This window comes from Hoplias malabaricus, chromosome 15 (genome assembly GCF_029633855.1).
Source record: "Hoplias malabaricus isolate fHopMal1 chromosome 15, fHopMal1.hap1, whole genome shotgun sequence".
Taxonomy (NCBI): domain Eukaryota; kingdom Metazoa; phylum Chordata; class Actinopteri; order Characiformes; family Erythrinidae; genus Hoplias; species Hoplias malabaricus.
Window position 1 is genome coordinate 35,644,804 of NC_089814.1, and position 24,204 is coordinate 35,669,007.

General features: G+C 43.8%; 1 protein-coding gene across 2 annotated transcripts in view; it reads right to left on the minus strand.

Annotated features, from left to right (window-relative positions):
• Positions 1–19,590, minus strand: part of col5a1 (procollagen, type V, alpha 1) — a 104,296-nt gene extending 84,706 nt beyond the window's left edge. For both annotated transcript variants that reach the window (XM_066646583.1, XM_066646584.1), the window contains exon 1: positions 19,172–19,590. In XM_066646583.1, the coding sequence (XP_066502680.1) occupies positions 19,172–19,271 (100 nt within the window). In that variant the 5' untranslated portion in view covers positions 19,272–19,590. The remainder of the gene's footprint in view (positions 1–19,171) is intronic.
• Between the last annotated feature and the right edge of the window lie 4,614 nt (positions 19,591–24,204).

The following is a 24,204-nucleotide window of genomic DNA, read 5'->3' on the forward strand; positions in this document are numbered from 1 at the left end:
CACTATTACTATTTAAGGTGGAATTGAAAATTCTAATCAGTGTCTGGTGAAAATGACTGTAGCTAGCCAGCTCCTGTTCTTGAGCCACTTGCTAAATGCTATGTTAAATCTACAGACAGTTTCACAGATGCTATATAAGGTAGCTTGTAATTCTCTGTAGTAAATTAGTGCCATTAGCAGGCAAAAGTTTGAAGATATTTACAAACTTACGTTGAAATCTGTAATTAGAATAAGGTGGAAAATACTGCACTGCTGTACTGTTTAAAGGTTTATTAACAAAATAATTAGGCCCAGAAACAACTACTTCAACATCATCCCAAGCTTCAAAAACACGGGTGTGAATACTGAATATGTTTAATATCTGAAAAAACTGTCCTTTGAAGGGGCTTTGTGTTCTTATCCTCGGTATTATAAGTCTTTGAAGCGACGGTCTGGACCAGGGGAATGTCTGCAGTTACAGTGAGTGCCGTCCTGTCTGGGACTGTATGTTTTTCCACTTTAGAAAAACTGATGCTCATAAACCTGTGGCTTCTCTGGTGTGAGAGATTTGATTTGACAGTGAAGTCGCCCCCTGGGCTCTTCTGAGAAACACACACACACACACACATGGTTTGAAGGAATAAAGAGAGAGAGCCTCCCTCTCTCTCTTCCTATGCATCTGGATCTTCTCTCTCTCTAATAAACTATTGCTCTCTCTCCAAAATGGCTCCCTACTCACTATTCCCTACATCACTCATTATATAGTGCATTACTACAGTGAACTGAAATCAGAAAGGTACTGAACAATTTTGGACACGACCTCATGCTCATGCCTCAAACAGCACAGTGCATTATGGGTATCCGCTATCCACTAGTGTACATCTGTTGTGAAGTGTACGCTACATATTACAGGGCATTGTGGGGTTGTTTGAGTGCACTTGAGAAAACTGTCCAGCCAACTACAGAATGGTGGAACACCAAACTAGTGCACTACATAGTGAACAGGGCACAGTTCTGACACTGAGTTACTCAACCTTCACAAATCAACAGGAAGCAGAAAGAGGACAACACACACACACAGTTATGGTCAAGAATAAGAATATATTTATGGAATGTAATTAGGATAGAGATGATGGGTGGTGGAAGTAGCACAGAGTTCACACTTCATTCTCTCTCTCTCTTTCTCTCTTTCTGAGACAGGACACTGTTCTGAACTGTTAATCCAGCACAGTCACAGCACTGCCAACTCACATCAGCCTACAGCTGTGTGTGTGTGTGTGTGTGTGTGTTTGTGTATTTTCTTTAGCCTTGCCAAAAGAATTCTCTCTCTCTCTCTCTCTCTCTCTCTCTCTCTCAAACACACACACACATAAATGAAGAAGTGTGTTGCTGACTGTGTGTATTGTGGACTAAAATGGAAAATCTGACATCATGACATGATTAATACAACACACACAAACACACACACACACACACACACACACACACACACAGTCGTGTTCCACTGTCAAACTTTTCAGACTGTAATTATTTCTGTTCCAACATTTATTCCACTCTCATCTGCTCCCATCTCTCTGTCTCTCTCTCACACACACACACACACACACATTCTTCACCTGTTTTCACATGTCAGCTTTCTATCAATTCCTTGAAGCATTCATTTAAAAATCATTTTAAAACATTCGCTTAAAAATTGACTGCATTCAACAACCGCCTCCAAATCACACACTGTACACCCCCTCAGCATCACTGCGTTCTTCAAAATTACTTGTTCATGAAAAGGCATTTGTGGAGGCTAAAGCATCTAGGCTTTTTAACTGCCCTTCAGAACTTGAATCAAGAATGCCCCTCATCCCCTTATGCTGCTGTGAACTGTGGGTTGAAACAAAGAAGTTAATTTTTTTCAAATAAAACACAAACAATCTTATTTGGTCCCGCCTCCAGCACCAAACTATGATGCACAAAGAGAACAGATGGAATCACAGCGTAAAAGACTGACCATCGCTAAGAAAAATAGGTATTTGTTTGTAAAAATGACATATTTAAGACTGTTTAGAGTCATAAAACAAAAATAACGTATTGAAATTAATACTGTTTTAAGTACTAATAAATCAGTTAAACCAGTTATTCTCAGCACAGTGCTGATATCCACTAGTACCACTATGGGATGTCCTGTTATCCCAGTGGTGATTAAATGCCTTCAACACTGCTCTCTCTCTCTCTCTCCTTCCCTCCCTCCCCTTGGCCGAGTTCATCCTCCTGATTACACACTGAACAAAACAGAAATGCTCTCATATTCCAGAGAAGTCCCTCCTCATATCCATCAGCCAAGATAAGCCACACACACACACACACACTCACCCCTAAGACATGCCAAGAAGCTGAAGGCTTCTCAAAAACACACATCACTTCAGACTGTAGGTCTGAGTAGCTACACTCCCTCAGTAGCATGTTTCCAGTGATGCCAACTGAACTACAGCACAGTGCTTCAAGACTCCATTTCCCACAATGCAACTGTGCCGACTCATCAAATTACACTTTGTCACTGGACTCCGTCTCCCAAAATACAATAATGCTGAGAGTAACAGTACAGACTGATGCTGTTTTCCATTTGATGTCACATGTCAGGATTTCCGAGTGCCAAGTAGGAAATTTTAGCTGGAACGCCCCCACAAGTAGGATCTAACTCGGAAAGTCCGGGTGGGTGGGTGGGTTGGGGGGGCATTTATCTGAGATGGCTGTGTGTAAAGCAGCAGTGTTACAGTGTTTAGAAGTGTAAATTATCACACAGTGTGCTATTATTAACTGGTATCGCTAACAGTGCTAATGAGGAACAAGCTAACAATGCTAACTTGGGGTGTAGGATTTTCTGAATGTTTAACAGGAACTCAAAACATACTCAGCTTGGGTGTGACATCATTCCCAGGTCCAACATTCTAATAATGATGGAAATGGAGTTCAGCATTAGCAACAGAATTAATATCCCACAAGGCAATTGTGTTGGCTCACTTAATACCACCTTATAAACTGACAATGTTGCTGACTTATTAAATTACTCCTTGTCACTGGACACAATCTCCCACAATGCAACAGTGTAGCCTTACTGCACTACAAGCAAGTATTACAGTCCTGTGTCCCACAATGCAATGATGCTGACTCGCTAAATTAGCTTGTCCTTATATTCCATTTCCCAGTATGCAATGGTGCTGACTCACTCAATTACAGCTCATCTTTAAACTCCATTTACCACAATGCAGTAGTTCAGACACACTAAATTACAGCTTACCTTTAAACTCCATTTCCCACAAACCAATATTGCTGACTCACTAAATGACAGCTTATCATTAAACTCTATTTGCCATAATGCAGTAGCGCTGACTCGCCAAACCACATCTCATTACTCTACTTAATCTCTCTTAATGCAGTAGCACTGACTCACCACAATAACCTTTACCATAGCACGCCACACATCTCCCACAATGCAACAGTGTTGATTCACTGAACAATAGCAATGTGTAGTTCAGTGAATCAGCGCTAATGCATTGTGGGAAATTGAGTCCAGCATTGCTGCGCAGTTCAGTTACTCAGTGTTCCACAATGCAATGGTGCTTATTCACACACACATTACTACTCTGCATATTGTCCCATAATGCAATGGGGCAGTGTAAACAACTCTACTACTACTCAGTGGACTCCATCCCCCATAATGCAACAGTAACCCAAATTAGGCTAATTTTGAACAGTATGGTTTTGCATACTGGCAAAACTTTTACAGTAAACTCCTTATGGGGCAGCAGTGAAGCAGGACAGAACACACACATCATTAAAGAGCATGAAGAGTATGAAGCTGAATGCCCGCTTCAGTTCTAAACACCATCAAAACTATCCTTTCTTCCTTCCACTGGGAGAAGATCAACTCCTCAACACCGTGGATCTGAAAGGATGTGGAGCTGGGGAGGAAAACCCCGGTCTCAAAAAAGGAAACAGACACAAAAGAAGAACATCAGCAGATTGATTACAGAAGCTACTGGTATTTCTCTGAACTATGGACTGACCGCCTCAGAGCCCAGGCCTCAACATCACTGAACGTGTCTGGAACTCGCAGCCAGCTCCTGAGCCCAAACTGTTCAGCTGTGTCCCCGGCCTGAGGACAGAGGGGGACACATCAGGACGAGGACAAGAGAGACGAGCCACAGAGAGCTGGAGAGAAAGCACGAGTGAAGGGTAATTATGGAGAGAGTTTAGCCGCCTGTCAATCATCCCTCGGCTCTCTAATTACAGGCCTGTAAGGGGACGGCTTGTGGCCGTGGGCGGGATTATAGCCTGCGCTGACAGCTCAATGATAGGTCCGTCCGAGTGATCGACAGCTCAAATTTTAATGTCCAAGACCACAGATGAAAAGGATTATGGGTAACATGAAGATGTGGAAAATGACATCAGCGCATGAGGTCACAGACTTTAACCCCTTCTCAGACTCTCTCTCTATTTTCCTTTCTCTCTCACTCTCAAGTGTCTTTCTCCTTTCCTTCTCTCTTTTTCTCTCTCTCTCTTCTTTTCTCTGTCTCGGTTTCTCTCTCTTTTCCTCTGTTTTTCCATTATTCTCATTCTCTCAAGTCTCTATTTTCACTCCCTCGCTCTTTTTTCTGTCTTTCTTTTTAGCTTTCTTCTCCATCACCTAAAATCATTTTAACAATTACTTCATTCATCCTTTCTCTCACTCTTGCCCTCTCTCTCTCTCTCTCTCTCTCTCTCTCTCCCTCTAAGTCTCTCTCTTTCTTGCTCTCTCTCTGTATGTGGTGTGAGGTGGTTATATTGAGTAGTACTTTGTGAATAGAGAGCGTTTGTAGTGGTTTCTTTTTACTGACTCTCTCTCCCTGTGCGTCTGTGTGTGTGTGTGTGTGTTATGGTTTCCTGCTCAGTCTCCTTCTGCACTTCGCTCCTTCTTAAACACGCTGAGCAAGCATAGGCTTCTATATTTCTCCTCCAATTTTCCTGTCTGCCTTTCATTATGTCTCTCTCTCTCTCTCTCTCTCTCTCTCTCTCTCTCTCACACACACACACACACACCCACACACAAGACTCAGCACCGCCACATAAAAAAGGCAACAGTCACTAATGTCCGCCCCACTGTGCTTCAGTCTGGCCAATAGTGCTGAGATACAGCCTGTCACAAAATAAACTACATTTCCCAAGATGCCTCCTCCACATGACACATCAGAGCTCCCAACATCTGGAAAGCCACAATACACTGAAGGGTTTTGTACAGAAGAAGCCCACCCAGCTTTGAGTCATCCACACACACACACACACACACACACACACACACAGAGGTTACTTCCAACTCTAATGGGACACTTACGTCTCTCAGACCAAAGCAGTAGTTTGTCAAATCCTTCTTTTTCCCCCAAATGACCAAAGACTTCAGCACAATCCAGACTTCAGCATGGGGGCTGCTGCTGTTCACAGCTGTGTGACCTAATCCCTCAGGGGGCCTACCCACCCTGGTCTCAGTTAGGGGTGGGAGAAAGTATTGATACAGTCATATATCGTATTGCTTGGCGCCAAATATCAATACTTTTATTGAAACATGCAGGTTCTGTAAATAACCCCCCCCCCCCCCGCCCTCATCCCCATCCCCCTCAATTTGAGACCAGAGTCACTATGCCGTGAAGGAAAGAAACTTACTCAGACACGGACACTGCAGTCAGTTTGTGTGTGTGTGTGTGTGTGTGTGTGTTAGAGGCCTGAGGCTTAGCTGTGCACTATGTTGTACATTGTCTCATGTTAGGTCTGTCCCCAAAACCGAGTGAGCTCCCTTAGTAGGCATTGACTATGATTAGGTGTTTAAGTCGGCAGCGTTCTAACACACATCTGTTCTCATGAAGCAGATTATTGAAACGCTGTAGTTCCGGCCAACTGCACTTGACCGGTGTTTACTTCCCTCAGTAGCTAGCGTTTCAGCACTGTGGAGTCTATTCTTTCCATTTTATCATGATTGTAATGATTTTTGCTCTGGGAGAATAGTGAAAAACACGGCTGTTGTACTTGCGTTGCATCATGGGATTGTGGCTGCCTTAAAATTAAGCTTGATTAAGGTATCTCAGTAGGCAGCGTATTTAAGGTGTCTAAAAATTGGGACAGCCCATGTGTTGGGAGGGCACACTATGAGGTAAAATGATCTCTATGTAGACAGCTCATTAAGTTTTGGACAGAATGATTGTTTTCAGATTCTGTGAAACGGACACTAATAAAAACATAATTCCTGTTATTTGTGAATTTGATTATTTTATCGTCTTCAGGTCACAGATATCCTGAGGCATCATAAAGTATAGTCTAGTAAAATATTGTTTATGTGAATAGCACTATCATGATAATATCATATCGTGGGCAATGTATCGTGATAATATCATATCGTTGGCAATGTCTCAAGATAATATTGTATCATGGGCAATGTATCGTGATAATATCGTATGGTGGGCAATGTATCGTGATAATATAATATCGTGGGCAATGTATCGTGATAATATCGTATGGTGGGCAATGTATCGTGATAATATCGTATCGTGGGCAATGTATCGTGATAATATCGTATGGTGGGCAATGTATCGTGATAATATCGTATCATGGGCAATGTCTCGAGATAATATCGTATCGTGGGCAATGTATCGTGATAATATCGTATAATGGGCAATGTATCGTGATAATATCGTATCGTGGGCAATTTATCGTAATAATATCGTATAATGGGCAATGTATCGTGATAATATTGTATCGTGGGCAATGTCTTGACATAATATCGTATCGTGGGCAATTTATCATGATAATATCGTATCATGGGCAATGTATCGTGATAATATCGTATCGTGGGCAATGTATCGTGATAATATCGTATCGTGGGCAATGTATCGTGATTATATCGTATCGTGAATTGCCCAGTGATTCCCAACAGGAACCTGACCTCTGTTTTTAATCATTTATATAATGTATTTCTTCTTGTTCTGGGGGGCAGTGGGACACATTCAAACTTGTCAGCTCCAGATGCAGCACACACAGCCACAAGGGTCATAAAACACACTAAGCCAGTCACACACACACCTGTGGACAGTTTAGTTTCTGGTTATTTGTGCTGTGTTGTAATAGATGTGGAATGCACAGAGTTGAAAAGGTCACTGTAGCATGTAGCTCTTAATATATTTCCCACAGACTCGTACTGGTGTGGTATGGTTACAGTTACTCAGGCAGGGCTTCGAACCCTGCTCTCTACTACAGAGGCACCACAACAAGCATCGTTAGTCCACTACATTTAGGATTCTTCCCAGAACTAGGGCTTTAAATAAAGTGTGGATAATTTGAGAGAGACCAGCCGGTGTCCTGTAACAGGGAGGACACTGGTCTGTGCAGAGCTTTTGAAGCTGCTACCTAACGCCCAAACAATGACCTCAGCAGAATGGAGACTGATGAAGTGCCAGGGCCTGAGTGAGCCACTCGAACCCGGACTGAATCCAGGAGGTGGAAAAAACATCCTCTGTCCCCATGCGCCGCTGCTGGGCGAAAAGTCTCAGTGAGTCCGTCTGGACGGAGCTGGACGTGGCTGTGGTGTCTGAGAGCTACTGCTTAATAAGGAGATGTTCCATGGACACAGGTTTCCACACTTTGTTCCAGACGTTCAGTGACTCCACTGACACACACACACACACACACATATACAAACACACACAGAGGTGAAAGTAGGTACAGCACCATTTGGAAAACATTAAAGTGTCCACAGTCACTGCTGGACTGAGATTAGTCCACCAATCAAAAACATCCAGCCGACAGCGCCCTGTGTCACTGATGAAGGACTAGAGGACGAGCGACACACACTGTGCAGCGACAGATGAGCTACTGTCTCTGACTTTACATCTACAAGGTGGACCAATGAGGGAGGAGGGTCTCACAGAGTGGACAGTGAGTGGACGCAGGGTTAAAAAACCCCAGCATCCACTGCTGTGTCTGATCCACTCGTACTAGCGCACCATGCACCTGTATTCTACATTAGAGGAGGAAAAGCTCCCCCTCTGTTCCTGCAGATGATAGAGGTAATGTACACATCTATCCAGAAAGAGTCAAAGGCCTTGGAACTATTCCAGCACGTGTGTGTGTGTGTGTGTGTGTGTGTGTGTGTGTGTGTGTGTGTGTGTGATGGTCATAAAAAGGCCTTTGCATCCATAAAGCCCTCTTTCAGAGATGAAAGTCTGGTATGCAAGCGCAGGGTTCACAAAATGGGGTCAACATCACCAGTCCACACACACACACACACACACACACACACTCAGATTCCAGCCCTCATCGCCACGGCAATATCCCATAACACAAAACAGGCTTTTCACACATAGTGTGTAATCAGATGCAGACGGTTCGGACTGGGCTTTTCCTCCGAGAGCTTGCGCACACACACACACACACTTAAAATCCACTGTTAAGACACATTCCATGCCTGTTTTCTCCATTAAATGCCACTGCTGCAAAACTCCCCCTAAGACTCTTTCTCTCTGTATTTTTAGAATTTATCTCTGTCCTTTTTTCCCCCTCCCTTTCTCTCAAAAAGCACCTGTAAATAAAATGCAAAATGCATCTTTTCTTTCTCTCTCCAAGTCTCATCACTCCCCCTCTTTCTGTTCTCTCTCTCTCTCTCTCTCTTTGCTAAACAAGACACTCTTTCACTGAGTGAACTAATGCACTAATGATAAATAAGTGAACTGCATTGTGAAGCGCTACCTGAGCTTCTTCCCTGTCTCTGCTTCTCTATTTCTGCCAACAGTGTGTGTGTGTTTGGTGTGTGTATGTGTGTGTTTTCACCGCTTAAGCCAAGCTCAATCACAGCCTTAAGCCGAGGAGCTTCCCGAGTATCAGCTGCTTGTAAAACATAAATTTGCTAAAGCGTTTTCGAGAGCGCTAAACACTGAAACACCGCTGTCCAGTTTTAACAGCTCCTGAGTTTGGAGATTGAAGATAATCCAGTATTCGGAGGGTTACCAGCACCAACAAAAACCACACACACACTATCAACAGAGAGGAAGGACTCTGTAGTAGTCGCTTTCAGCTCCTGCGCAGTTAGCTCCAGTGCTAGCAGGGTTATTAACTCGTCCACAGGGGCAGCGTCTGATCCTCAACAAAGACCCCCCCCCCGAGTCTCAGACCCTTCCTCCTCATCTCTCCCTCTCAGTCTCCCACTCTTCGGCTGGTGTGACATTAGTGACGTCACCCAGAGGTTGACAGAAGCACCTACCTGTGCCACAACAGGTTCTTTGAGTGACGTATTAAAATTAAAGAACCCTAAGATGGAGTGAGGGAAAAATCCAAAAGGAGCTCTCCTTAATGTCTCTGTGTTTTCTCCTATGAGATCAGGTGGTAAAACAAAGACGACTCCCGTTGCTCACATGTGTCTCCTGAGACTAAGACCTCAGTGATCTCATAGGTGTCTCCTCTGGAGTTTTAGTGGAGATCTCAGTGAAGTCACAAACTTTGCTCGGATCTGCCTGAAGAACCAAACTCTACTCTCTCCTTTATCTCCTGTAGCTCTCATTGTGTCTCATGTCTTGTTTTTGTCTCATTCTTTTTTTTCCCCTGAGAAATCATCGCTGTCCAGACCTTCTTAGCTTTCAAAGGAAGTCAATGTAAACAGATTGAATTCTGAGTAATTTTGGAGTGTTTCTATTGGTCCATTCACACAGCTGCTGCGTTCAATTGATGTACACGTCGTTTGTATAAAAAAGAGGTTCTTTAATTTAGATGACGGTTCTAGTTAGAACCACATGTTCTATGCAGAACATCTATATGTGGAAATGGTTCCAAAGACTGGTTTGTTACATGAGAAGAACCCTTTTTTTAGAACGATTTCCACCACATTCTCCATAAATCCGAGGAAGAGTTTCACCCTGCAGCTGGTTTGAAGCCGAAATCATGGTTCTAAATAAAACCACTGCCTTTAAAAAGGAACCCTGGGAGAACCTTCTTTTTAAGCTAAAAATCCACAGAAATAGATAGAAAGCTTAGAGAGGCAGAAAGTTTTTCTTTGGAAAGCGACGAAGAATGAGCCCGAGGACAACAAGCTCGACGCCAAACCTCAAATAAAACAAGAATAAAACAAGCATTAAGCAGCGGAACTGTGTTCTCTGGAGAGATGGAGTGGTTGAGATTGAGCAATGAAATGATTGAGATGGAGTGATGGAAATGGCGTTATGGAGAGAGAGAGATGGAGTGATGGAGATGAAGCGGTAGAGTGATGGAGACGGAGTGATTGAGATGGAGGTATGGAGATGGTATGGAGTGGTGGAGTGACTGAAATGGAGTGGTAGAGTGATGGAGGCCCTGAGAACTAAGCCTGCAACATCAGCATTGACCTCATTGTGGCTGAATGCCATCAAATCCTCACTGTCTTCCCAAAGGAGTTGCTGCAACTGTGGAATATGAACTCCCAATTAATACTTACCCTTCATTTCAGTGGAAGAAAACTATCTATCTATCTATCTATCTATCTATCTATCTGTTTGTTTTTCTGTCTCCATAACCACAACTAAAAATGATCTTTGAAATCTGACCAGGAAGTGCCCCGCCACACACACACACACACACACACTTTGAGATCTTTGTGAATCCCCCCCTGCCCCCACTGTACATTTCTAAAGCCCCCGAAGTAGCGAATCCTCCCTCTCCTCCTTTTTTCCGCTGAGAAAGAGCTGTGTGTTTTTCTGTTCTGTAAATTAAACGGTATTTCATTCCTTTTCTGCCTTGTTCCACCACCAGAGAGAGAAAAAAACATCTGGAACACATTCTTTCCTTTTTCCCTGCCTCTCTCTCTCCATCCCTCTCTCTTTCCTTATTCTACAGGATCAGCAGACAGCTCTGTGACTCTTTCCAGATGTGGAAAGAAGAAAAAACCTCTCTGAAAACACAAGCTCTCTCTTTCTCTCTCTCTCTCCCCTAAAGTTTATAGCATTAAGGAGAAAAGCAGAAGCAGATACAGACAGGGCTCAGTCTGGAAATCCCATCATTTCACCTGGTTTTTGGTTTGTTAGCGGCGATGGCTAATGCAAACCCAGGTATGCATGGAATGTTATTGCTCCATGTGTGTGTGTGTGTGTGTGTGTGTGTGTGTCTGTGGACCCAAGAGACCCTGGAATCGGTGCAGAACTTGTGTGTCCAGGACCCCCGGTCATCCTGCTAATCATAACAAAGCCGAATGGGGTCCGTATAGTTTTGTCGAGTCAAAGACTCCATTCATGCCGCAGCGTCCTGAAAGACAACACCAAGAAGCTCGAGCACACAGACATCACCTACACCACACGCTCAAAAGTTAACAGACACAGGCGCAACCGGCAACGCTTCAAAGCTTTCTCTGCTCTTACAGGAAGGATTAAAGGTGCTGTTCATGATTGAAATCCAATACACTTAGTATAAAATCCAGAGAATGTTTCCTCACCATTTGTTGCTCTCCACCGTGTTTGCGCTGGAACAAGCTCCGGTGTTTGTACACAGCCCTGGTTCCGTAAAATGGGAAACAAACTTTCAAAGTTACTTTGTCTGAATTGGCTCAGGCATCTCTCGCTCTCTTTCAGAAAAATGAAAAGAGATGAGGATGTTGCTCGATTCCTGCTCCATAGGTGGGTAACACTGACTTATTTTTGCTGTTAAGGTAACGTTATTTAAGGTAGAACTGACTCTACATTCGGGAGAGCGCTAACTGCATGAAAGTAAAAAACGGAACGGATAACCACTCCAACTCATCCCAAAAATACCAACACTGTTCCACCGTGGGGATAAATTCACATGTACACACACATACACAGACACTAGGGGAACACAATATAGAATTACCACAACCCCCCCCAACCCCACATACACACACACACACACACACACACACACAGATACGCATGCATGGTTGAGAACAGTCCGGCTGTATGTGGGGTGTGTGGGCGGCCATGAGTATTGAGCTCTTAATGTAATCCTAAAAAAAAACGTACACACTCTGAGGTCTCTCTCTCTCTCACACACACACACACACACACACACACACACACAGAGCAGATTTTTGTGTTATAACACAGTGAAACAGATACTTTAATCTCATACACACAGTTCCAGGCATGAACTCACATGCCTCTCTAATCGAAGTGAAAATGTTCAAAGTGAGAAAGGACACACACACACACACATTCAAACACTCGAACACAAAACTATATACACACACAAGGGCAGCGCAAATGTTTATACTGCGCTCACATTTCTGCTGTGGCTGTGAAATGTCGTGCAGTACATTAGAAGCACACTGATCCACCTAAACGTTAACATACCACACCATTAACAGGACATGATTAACTGTTGCCATGACAACGTACGCCTCACCAAGCTGCAGCTCCATTTTGTTTAAAGGCTGAAACTTAGATATCTCCCTCCACACTGTGTAGTGCACAGTGTAGGTCATAAGTACATTTCTGCATTAAAATAGTGCACTGTATGCCAGAGTAAAACTATTGATATTCTATATAAATCCACCATCTCGCATTTAGTGCACTGTCTGAGTGTAGAAGTGGTAGTTTATAATCTGCGAAGTGCACTATGTAGGGAGTAGGGGACTACCTTGGACAGATTCAACATTGTTTTCCAGATGTGAGAAGCTCTTCCTTTTCTGTTTCCCAATGGACTGTGGGACAGTGTCCATTGCCAGCGCCTTAAACATCCACTGTGTCTAAGTGTGCACTGTGGATTTTTAGTACACTCAACTTTCACACTTGTGTCTACACTACAGACTACACAATTAGTGTTAAATTTGTATTGGGACACACCTATAGTGTCTTTGATGCAAAGCACTGAAGGGTCGTCCTTTCCTCAATGGCTGAGTGAGTGAGTGAGTGAGTTACGAGGCCTAACAGACCCTGGGCACAAAAGGTGGCCCTCATTCAAGCCGTCTGTGCCTCGGGGTGGGACACTGTAAATCTCTGTCTCTGGTGTGGCCGTCATCAGAGAGGGTCACGACCCTGAACGGCTGACCTTTGACCCCTGGCCCTGAGACCCCCGCCTCCTGAAGTTCTGAGTTCTCACATTCCTCTCTTCAAACCTTTATTTATCCCAGAGGACAGGAGCTGACTGTCGAGTGACTCTTGTCCTTTCAAACCTTCCTTCTTTTTCTCTTCTTCCATCTGTGTTTAAGTTTCTGCTCCATCCCTCTCTCTCTCCCTGCCTTTCTCTCTTTCTCTGACACAAACATCACCGTACAGAGGTCTGGAATCTTCTGGCTCTTTTTAGCACTGACCTGAAGCAGGGGGGGTCTTTAACCTCTAGAAACAGACGATAAGAAAAGCGTAAGATGTCACCTTGCTTTTAACGAGTAGCTCATATCAACATGAGCATTTTGTATTTAATTTCTATAACATGTTTGGGGTTTTATATTGAAGCAACAGTCACCTTCAGTCACTTCTGTTGATGACATTTATTCAGAGAAATCCCATTTGTTTTAATGGAACTGGCCGTGATGAGTGTTTTCACAGCACAGGCTTTACGCCGTGTTTAAGTTTGTTGAACTCAGACATGCACATGTTTGCCATTCATCAAGAGAGAGGCTTTTTACAGTAGCACCACGGATCTGAAATGGAGTAAAGGCTAATATTTTACATACACACAGTCAGGAGGCTGAATTAGAGGATATTTACAGCACTGAATAGATGTCTTAGACACCTGAGATTGCTATTAGTTATTCTTTGTCTGTTCTACCTGGAAGACACTCACACTTATGGACACTTGAGTCACCAATCCACCTACCAACATGTGTTTTTGGACCATGGGAGGAAAGCTGGTAAAGCAGTAAACGTAGCAGCTCTTGGATAAGTGATGGGACTGATTCAGCACTGACCTTTAGTAAAGACCTCCACGATGTACACAGACTCCACCGCTGCTCCTACCTGCAGTTTTAAGTGAAAACTTTATTGTTTGACCAGAGGAGGACAGTCCCTGTGAGTCCTCATATCTCCATCTGTCCAATGAACACATTTCCACTTCTCCAGAGCCCAGTGCTGGGTTTATTTATACCCCTCTACCCCACACTTGGCACTCAGAACGGTGACCTTAGTCTCATGTGCAGCTGCTCCAGAGTCCCACTCCCCCTCATGTGTGCATGGGTTAAATAAGTTCTCTCACTATAAATGGTGTCTACAAACAACATTTGGAACGATGCTGCTACGCCACTCTACTAAAGGCTACGTTTATGACCTTGGCTCAGCGCTGTTTCTTCCAGACACTTAATAAGCGCAGGCCGATGGCGGCTGGAGCTGGAGGTTTATATGACAGAATAAATTAGACCCAGGGAAGGAGTAAGTGCTTTAGCAGATCGGCTCTCGGGCCCATGATGCTATCTCCCGCTTTTACAGCGAGACATTTGAAGTGTTGTGGTTTCTCCGAGAATCCTGAGCGGCTCATAACGTGCCTGAGCTGGAGGCGGAGGAACAGAGCTCGGTCTTAAACGGGAGAAAAACAATATCGCGCCGAGACGAAGGTCGTAAACTCTGGACCACACCAACTAAACAAAAACAAAAACAGCGCCACTTTGGCTTTCATGCTTCTCCCAACAAAGACCTTGTATCAAAAGCCAAATCTCACAAAAACAGGACGGCAGCGAGCGTTGAAGCTTTTTAACGTCTGTAAAACTGAGTTTAATTAGCAATCTGTGTTACACAGTGCTCATGAGATTTAGATGCGGGCAAACACAACCGTTTTGCTCTTTATTATCTCACTAGCTCAATGCCAAGCATCATCGAGAGGGGTGTAGTAACATCTTCTCTGAAGTGACTGATCCATGAGCTTCATTTATTACTTCTGGGATGAGCTGGACTGGTGTTAAGCCTTCCTTAAGAGTAGACAACATCACCAATGTCACCATTCATTTCTAAACACACTGAAAACATCATTACCTCTGGAGTTATAAGAAGGGCTATACCTGCCTCTCCACCCCAGGCTACCCTCACCTGGTCTGGGTAGGAGGCAGTCCTCGTTCTGGGAGGTGGAGGTTAAGGCTGTAACGTTTTATTACAGAGAAAGTCACCTGAGGCTGGAAACTTTCCTTTAGCTGGTGGAATTTTCAAAGAATTTCAGATCTGTTGATTTACCAAAGCTAAGTCAAGTCAACGCTCAAGGCTCATAATTTGTCTAAAATAAATGACACCTGAAACAACGCCTGGAGTTTTCTAGAGATAATCGTTTAGGTTCAATCTGTTGAGCGCACTCAGCTTAGTTAAGCAACTCCATTTCAGTAAAAGCCTGTAAAGCCAAGCATGTGTTGTAAAACACAGCCACGTGGCAGAGGAAACGAAGCTGCTGCCCACTGACCATATTTTTTTACTTTGTTTAACAACTCGCAATGGACTTTGGAGCTCTGACGTAATCCCACAGCGCCAATCAAAGCCTCCAGTATCCCACAACCCCTCAGAACAATTGTACCGTAAAACCTCTCGCCAACTTTGCTGTGCTGAACCCACCCGCTGCGTTGCATCATACGCCACGCCCCCTAGTGACCAGTAAACCCACTTGAAGCTCAGAGAACATGGCGGCATTGGCAGAGGTTCAACTGCATCACACTATTGCCTGCTCAGGGAACTTTGTACAGTAAGTAGGGCACATACGATGATTTGGGACGAAGCCCACATGAGGTCAGAACCAGGTATGTTCATGTGGGTGTCCGTAGACTGCAGAACTAAACTGTGGAGCTATGTATAAACAGTCTCTGAGAGTGGTCTGGTCTGAAGTGCTGCGGTTTAGAGAAACGTTCAGAGGTCTGTGAGGAGCCAGGCGTTCGAAGAGTTCATGTCCATAAAAGCTCCTCTGTGTAACATCTGAGATAAGGATTTGGCCTGCAACTCCAGACTTGGTGGAAGGAGAGGATCATTCAAAGGTGCCCTGAGGCAAGTTTCAATAAGTAGAAATTTAGAGAAATGGGTGGAATTCCAGTTTGAGGCGACATTGCTACCTAGCGCAAGATGGTTACTCCAGTTAAGCTGGGAAAGTACAAAAATAATCACTCAATGTCTCTCTCTTTCTCAGACCCTCCTTCTGGTCTGATTTGAGAGTGAGAGAAACAGAGCGAGTCCTTAACCACCTCAGCATCCCTTTTGTATTTTACTATAAATATATATATGTGTTAACGACCATATAAACCCCGTATAAAGCTCTCGGCAGTAAAACAGACTGCTTTACGCATTTAAAGCAAATTAAGACTTAACACAAGTCCCTGTAACTGCTGTTTCCAAGCCTTAAACAGCAAAACAGACGTGTTCACATCTTCCCCTTCGCCTACAAATAAACAACAGACTGGAGCAAGAACACGGCTGACTGCTGGGATACGTTTTTCCAGGCTCCGCAAACTCAGACTGTTCCCAGCCACACCCTGAGCCTTTGGGACACTGTCACACTCCCACAGCTTGGAAAAACAGTGATGGATAAAAGTGTTGCTAAAGGATGGTGCAATAATATTAATTATAATAACAATAATACACTGTTTAATACACATTTCTTAAACCAAAGTTCTACAGTTGTAAGTAACGCACAGAAGCGGAAACAGACCGAGTGAAACAGGTCTAAAAATCACCTCAACCCTTTCCCTTCTTACAAGAGCTTTGCTAAGGTGGGGGTCTTAGGGGCAGTGTGCCCCCTGTAGGCTGCCGTGTCCCTTGTCTCACTCTCAAAATGAAAAGAATGACACTTTCTGTTGCACATAAGCATCTAAAAACAGATGGCAATCAGTTGTTTACATTACATTTTTACTCCTGATTGGGAAATCAAGCAAGAATGTATTTACAACAGAGCAAACAGAACGGTGTTCTAGATAAAATCACGTTCCTCTGATTGTCCAGAAACTGCAGAGTGAGGTGCAGACTGATATTTAATGAGATTTTTTTTATTTTGCTAAAAAACTTCATCTATTGAATGGAGCATGAAGCATGAAAGCAAGAGCGCCTCCACCGACAGAGCACTGCCAGCTAACTCCGTACCCTCACGTCGCACTCGCGTTTCATGTCACACTCATGGGGAACCAGAAAAGATGAGCTCAGACCAGAGTTGGACAAAGTTAAGTTTGGCTCCTCATTCAACAGATCCTTATTTGATTTTGCCATTCCACCTTAAAAGCTGTACCAGAAATAAACAGAATCACCACTTAAGATGGAAGGCTCAGGCTAACTGAGTGACCATCTGTGTTCAGCGTACATTCAACACAGGTACAGACTGTCGTTTATAGACAACAATAAATTACTTTATAAATAATGGTCATCAAATGGCAATTAGAAATTTACCCCCAAATCATTCAGCTCTAGTGGAATCTATTCTGTGTAAAACACCCCAAAACATACCAAAGCTAAAACTCTAAAAACAAACAATAAACTAAACACATTTTGTACAGAGACTTCATTTTCTTTCATTTTATTAAGAAACTGTCGTCTTTCCATTAAACTGAACGAAGATGTTCATTAATTTGGCGCGTTTAATTGATTCAGTCTTCAAACGCAGTGATTGGCGTCTCCATGACAACGCGAAGAACACAAACCGAGAGATGACACGCGGCGACCCAGCCCTAAGTCGTAACCCCGCCCATTATCCAGCCCCCGGGCCCCGCCCCCCTCGCGCTGCAGCTGTCCCGGAGCGCTCGAGGCTGCAGCGCGAGTCCTAACGGTTTCTCACTGCGGAGATTTCACTCGGCAAACACGAGAAAAAACATAAACAAATGATACATAAAAGATGTTTGAATAAGTATTTAGACTTTTATATATATATCTGTATTGGCTCCTGAGAATAAAAAGACTTTAATAGTCCTCTCTGTCTCGATTCTGTGCAGTTTTACCCAGTTAAACTGAGGGAGGACACTCTCTCTGAGGAAAAAAAACTAGAAAAAAAAAACTGAAGAAAATTCCAAAAATACGAATCGATCTGTTTTCGCACTAAAACACCTCAGCATCTTCCAGCTCTAAGATTAGGGACCTGGATTGTGACATTGTTATTATTGCTTATTATCTCACTTATAGCTGCAATAAGAACCTTTTAGAACTGATTTTATTCCAGACAACACACCCTGAAAATCTGGGGTGGAATTTACTCTGGTTTTAAAGTGGTCCAGAGGAGCAGTGTACAGCCTGGGTGTGTATCAGAGGAACCCTGTCTCCTGTTAAAACTTATCTGGAACACTTAAGTTCTGATTAGAACCGTGTAACAGGTTCTAACTATAGGATGACCTAGTGTAGTGTCATCCTAGACTACAGTCCTTAACTACTGTTCAACCCAAGACCATTTTCTGATGTTCTATCTAGAACTCTTGCATTACAATCTTGTAATTATTCCAGTGAATTAACCTAATATTCCAAGTAAGTTCTTGTATTCTATATGGAACTATCTAGAACACATGCATTTCTAACATTGAAAGTCATCCTGTTCTTTTTAGAACGCCTCATTTTTGTAACTAGAACACTGAGTTTCTAGTTTTCCTAACTGGAACGTGTGCTCAATTAGGTTCTAAGAGGAACGCTGAGATGCTGTTGGAAGGGGATAGATTGATCAGTTAGATTTAGGTTTCTAAATAAAATGCCTGCATTTTAACTGGTCTTTCCAACAAAGATGCTCCAATATTCCAGTGGAGAGTACAGAACGTTGCGTACTAATGGAACGTTCTTACTAAAACTATTATGTTCTACTGAAAAGTCAGGAGAACATTTGGATTGTTATAAGGGAAGGTTATGGAATTCTAAAAAGGGAATGATTTCTACTGGACCAGAACGTTCAGTATGTTTGATGGAACCGTTGTGTTCCATTGGAATGTTCTGTGTATAATTCTCTAACATTCTAATGGAAAGTTCTGTTTGTACGCGTGTGTTCTTTGGAACGCTATGAACGTTCTAGACTAATGGAAAGTTCTGATTGGAACGGGTTTAACTGGAATGTTTTCTCTGATTTCACTGTGTAACTCCTGCAGAACCCATCTATGATTTTTTTCTAGTTAGAACCCGTAAACAGGCGTTAAGTCTGTGCAGGGCACAGGTTCCGTATATTGGACCGCAGCCATGAAGTGACCCCCCTCAATCCCCCCGCTGGACGGGACCCGGGACCGAGGAGCGGACACGCGAGCTGGAACCGACCGTCAGCGGAGAACCACGAGCTCTGGATCGACCCGCTCCCTTACCTGAGCTGGCTTGTGAGGTCGCGAGCAGCAGAAGCACCGCCAAACTGAGCCCAGCGTCCTTTAGCCTCCGTTTTACTTTCCACTTTATAGGAGTGTCCATGATGGCCAGCGGTTAAACACGGTTCCGAGCGCAAACGAGACCACCCGCAGCCCCCGGCGACAACAAAGAAGAAGAAGAGTGGCGGAGAAAGGGAGAGGAGGAGGCGGGATGATGAAGTCTCTCAGGCGGCCATAAAGTTGCTGGGATCCTCCTGGTCCTCGGCGGATTGGGGGCACCCTCTTTCTCTCTCACTCTCTCTCTCGTTCCTTCTCGTTCTCTCCGTCTTTCTTCTTTCTCTCACTCCTTCTTTCTCTCTCGCTCTTTCCAGCCTTCCTCCTCGGAGCTGAAGTGATGCCCCCTTCTCTCCGTCGTCACTCAAACTGCTCGCAGCCAAAGTTGAGGAGGCAAAAAAAAACACGCCACATTCCCACATTGTCAGTCAGAGGGCGGGGAGGAGGGAGGCCGCGCCCATATGGAAATCTGCAGTGCGTCATTGGTCGGGAAGAGAAAGAGGGCGGGGCTCAGCTCTTAACGGTCCTCTGCTCGGACAGATGCGCAGGGCGAGTCATTCCACGGAGTCGATTCCTGATTCATTCGAAAGTGATTCGATTCGTAGTTCAATCCGGACTGATTCGAACTGGAACTGGATCCTGTTTAGTAAAGCATGTTCTTACAAACAAGTGTAAACCTAATTGCTCCCAATTTAAAAATCTGTGTCCATCCTAGAAACATCCACTTAAATGACAAAATATAAACTGTGAGGGAAAAATGCAAACTAACAATGTAATAATAAATGTAAACTAATACTGTGGTTAATCTGAAATGATGATGATTCGCTGTATGAATATGTGGTGATTGTGAAGCATAACACTTGTATGTCTTTTTGAGACTGGAAAAGTGTTTTGCCGTAAATTTCTTTAGTTAGAGTCAGGGAAGTCTAACTGAAATGTAAATGTGCATCCTGTTTGGGACAGGGCGACTTGACCTGACTCCCTGCACTTCCTGGTGGCACTTAGACAGTTGCCCTTACAGTTTGGGGGCTTGTCCGGGATATCTCGTGTTTTTGGGGGTCTCCGAGCGGAGAAGCAAGGGCGATTGAAAAACCTTAATCCAGCCAACCACCAGCAGCCTCCAGCGTGGGGGAGGTGGGTCCGCTGCGGGACTGCAGACGCCGCTGATATTGGACTGGAATGGGACACCAGATGGGAACACCGACTCAGCAGGTGGTAAGGTTCTGATGATACACGTGCTTATGTCTCCAGAGCTGATGAGCTCCCAGGGCAGGACATGTCCGCTGGAGATAGATATAAGGTCCGCTAGTGAGTGAATATGGACCATACGGCGTAGGTCAGACGGCAGAATGAGTTAATTTGGGGTTCCCTGAGGGAGGAAGCTTCAGTCCTAACCAGTTCGAATAGTGAAGAGAAAAATGATTACAGAACGAACAGGAAAATGATTAAGTGAGACAGGCTCTTCAGCAAAGTTCCTGTGGGTGTTGTAAAAATGACCAGAGCCATTTGAGGTGGACTGGCGAGCTTTAGACCTGTGGAAGGGTGAGTCAGAAAAGAATTCAGACACAGAACAAAAATGAGAAAAAGAGAGATAGCACTGAGTATAATAAAAAAAACCTGATGTGTGTATGTCTTAAGTTTGCTCTACTTTTCCGTGTGCTCCGACCCGGCTTCCTTCGAATGCGCCACCGTTATCTGAAGACTGACCGGGACCTGGATGTGTGCCCTCAACCGATTTCACCTGCACCTCCATCCACTGTAGCGCAGTCGACCGTGCAGCCAGTGCCGGCCGACGCTGACCACACGGCCACAACAACAGTTGAAGCATGCAGAAGGAGCTGTTGGGCAGACGGTTGAGACCAGAGAGTCCACCATCTCCAAAGATGACTGCAACAGAGTGTGAAACCCAAACTGAAAAAGGAAAGAAACCACACCATTGAGCATCTGCTGTTGTCACGATTTTATTTTCAAACATCAGTAAATGAATAAACACACTCTGGAGACTGTGACAGTGCTGTCTACTGTTTACATATTCGTCTAACTGGGCTTTAAAGAAGGTCATAACCCGTGGTGATGTGTAGCCTGATATAATTTAGATTATTAACATGTATCATCAGTACACTATATAACATTCACTCTAATAAACTCCTAACGTAGTAGCCACTTTATTAGTAGCGTGTGTACTCCATGAGCGAACTCTGTTCCTGTTTAAACGGAGCATGTTCGGGTCATTTCAGGGAGCTCAGCAAAAGCTGGTGCTCAAAGAAATATGTGGCATTCTATTTAAAGTCCCCCTCAGCAGGACGCCTTGAGGGGGGACAGCTGGAGCGTGCGAGGTCACGGGGAATGCACTTTTAATGCCAGTCTTTTTCCATATGATCTGGATTTAGACCACTGTTTAGTCCTTTGTTTAGACCCCTGTTTAGTCCTCTCTTTAGTCTTCTGTTAAGACCTGTTTAGTCCTCTATTAAGGCCCCTGATTAGACATGTTTAGTCTTTTATTTAGTCCTCTCTTTAGACCTTTGTTTAGTACTCTGTTTATTCCTAGTTTAGACCCTTTTACAATCCTGTTTAGTCTTCTGTTTAGACCCCTGTTAAGTCCTCTGTTTAAACTTGTTTAGTCCTCTGTTAAAGCCCCTAATTGGACCTGTTGTGCCCCCTGTTAAGTCAGTTTAGTCCCCGTTTAGACCCTTTTAGAACTCTGTTTAGTTCTCTGTTTAGACCCTGTTTAGTTCTCTGTTCAGTGTTCTGTTTAGTCCTCGTTTAGACCCCTGTTTAGACCCCTGTTAAGTACTTGTTTAGACCCCTGTTTAGTTCTCTGTATAGTCTTCTGTTTAGTCCTCGTTTAGACCCCTGTTTAGACCCCTGTTAAGTCCTTGTTTAGACCCCTGTTTAGTTCTCTGTTTATTCTTCTGTTTAGTCCTCGTTTAGACCCGTTTAGTTCTCTGTTGAGTCCTCGTTTAGACCTGTTTAGTTCTCTGTTCAGTCTACTGTTTAGTCCTCGTTTTGACCCATTTAGTTCTCTGTTTAGTCCTCGTTTAGACCCCTGTTTTGTTCTGTATAGTCTTCTGTTTAGTCCTCGTTTAGACCCCTGTTTTGTTCTCTGTTTAGTCTTCTGTTTAGTCCTCGTTTAGACCCGTTTAGTTCTCTGTTGAGTCCTCGTTTAGACCTGTTTAGTTCTCTGTTCAGTCTACTGTTTAGTCCTCGTTTTGACCCATTTAGTTCTCTGTTTAGTCCTCGTTTAGACCCCTGTTTAGTTCTCTGTTTAGTCTTCTGTTTAGTCCTCGTTTAGACCCCTGTTAAGTTCTCTGTTTATTCTTCTGTTTAGTCCTCGTTTAGACCCCTGTTTTGTTCTGTTTATTCTTCTGTTTAGTCCTCGTTTAGACCCCTGTTAAGTTCTCTGTTTATTCTTCTGTTTAGTCCTCGTTTAGACCCCTGTTAAGTTCTCTGTTTATTCTTCTGTTTAGTCCTCGTTTAGACCCCTGTTAAGTTCTCTGTTTATTCTTCTGTTTAGTCCTCGTTTAGACCCCTGTTAAGTTCTCTGTTTATGCTTCTGTTTAGTCCTCGTTTAGACCCCTGTTAAGTTCTCTGTTTATTCTTCTGTTTAGTCCTCGTTTAGACCCCTGTTAAGTTCTCTGTTTATTCTTCTGTTTAGTCCTCGTTTAGACCCCTGTTAAGTTCTCTGTTTATGCTTCTGTTTAGTCCTCGTTTAGACCCCTGTTAAGTTCTCTGTTTATTCTTCTGTTTAGTCCTCGTTTAGACCCCTGTTAAGTTCTCTGTTTATTCTTCTGTTTAGTCCTCGTTTAGACCCCTGTTAAGTTCTCTGTTTATTCTTCTGTTTAGTCCTCGTTTAGACCCCTGTTTTGTTCTCTGTTTAGTCCTCGTTTTGACCCATTTAGTTCTCTGTTTAGTCCTCGTTTAGACCCCTGTTTAGTTCTCTGTTTAGTCTTCTGTTTAGTCCTCGTTTAGACCCCTGTTTAGTTCCTAGTTTAGTCCTCAGCTGATCCCCCGTGTCTTTACCCAGAGCATGGTTGTGGTTGTTGTTTGGTGTGTGTTGTGGTCAGTTCAGGAGATCAGCTCTACAGCTGCAGTGAAGTGTCTTCAACCAAACACCATCTGAGTAGGGGCACCCAAACTTTTGCACACACAAACAGGACGTTGACTTTAATGTCCCTGATCTGGACTTGGCTCAGGACTCGGCAGTCCAGCGACTCTGATTCTGAGCCTTGAGTGGTCAGGACGAGGAGTGATGTGTCTCTCTAGCCCACCTTCCTTGGGAATGTGAGGAATGTGTGTGTCCTGTGGTGGGATCTCCTGAACACTGAAGTAGTGGTGGTGAGTGGGTGGGGGGTCCATCCCATAAAAGGTTTTACATCATAACACGAGTAAACACAGTCTGTCCTTCAACCCCCTCACACAGGAGGTGCATGGATAAGAACCGTGGGTGTTGAACAGCTCCAACCATCATTTATTAATCAATGTATTCATTATTATATAAATAATTAATTATTATTCAGTGTTAAAGTGGTGTTAATAATTTGCACCAACACTATTTTTATAAAATTCAGAGATTTTCTCCCAGCTCTGCTTGCACTGGAAAAAGTTCTGGTGTTTGTACACAGCCAAGGCTAAGTAAATAGGGAAACATCCGAACTGGATTGGGTCTCTCTCTCTCTCTCTCTCTTTCTCTCTCTCTCTTCTCTCTCTCTCTCTCTCTCTCTCTCTCTCTCTCTCTCTCACTCACTCTCGACATTTGGATGGTGGAAAGACACTGGACATTGAAAAGCATGAACCGAAATGAGAGCATTGTGCTATTCCAGCTCCACAGGTGGGTAACAATGATTATTCTTGCTGTTACAGTTACATTAAGGTGGAACTGACTCTAAATTCAGGAGAGCGCTAACTGCACGAAAGTAAACACAGTGCAAAAATGCTACAAAACTAAACAGCTGGAGCTACACATGCGTTTCCGTGGTAATTCA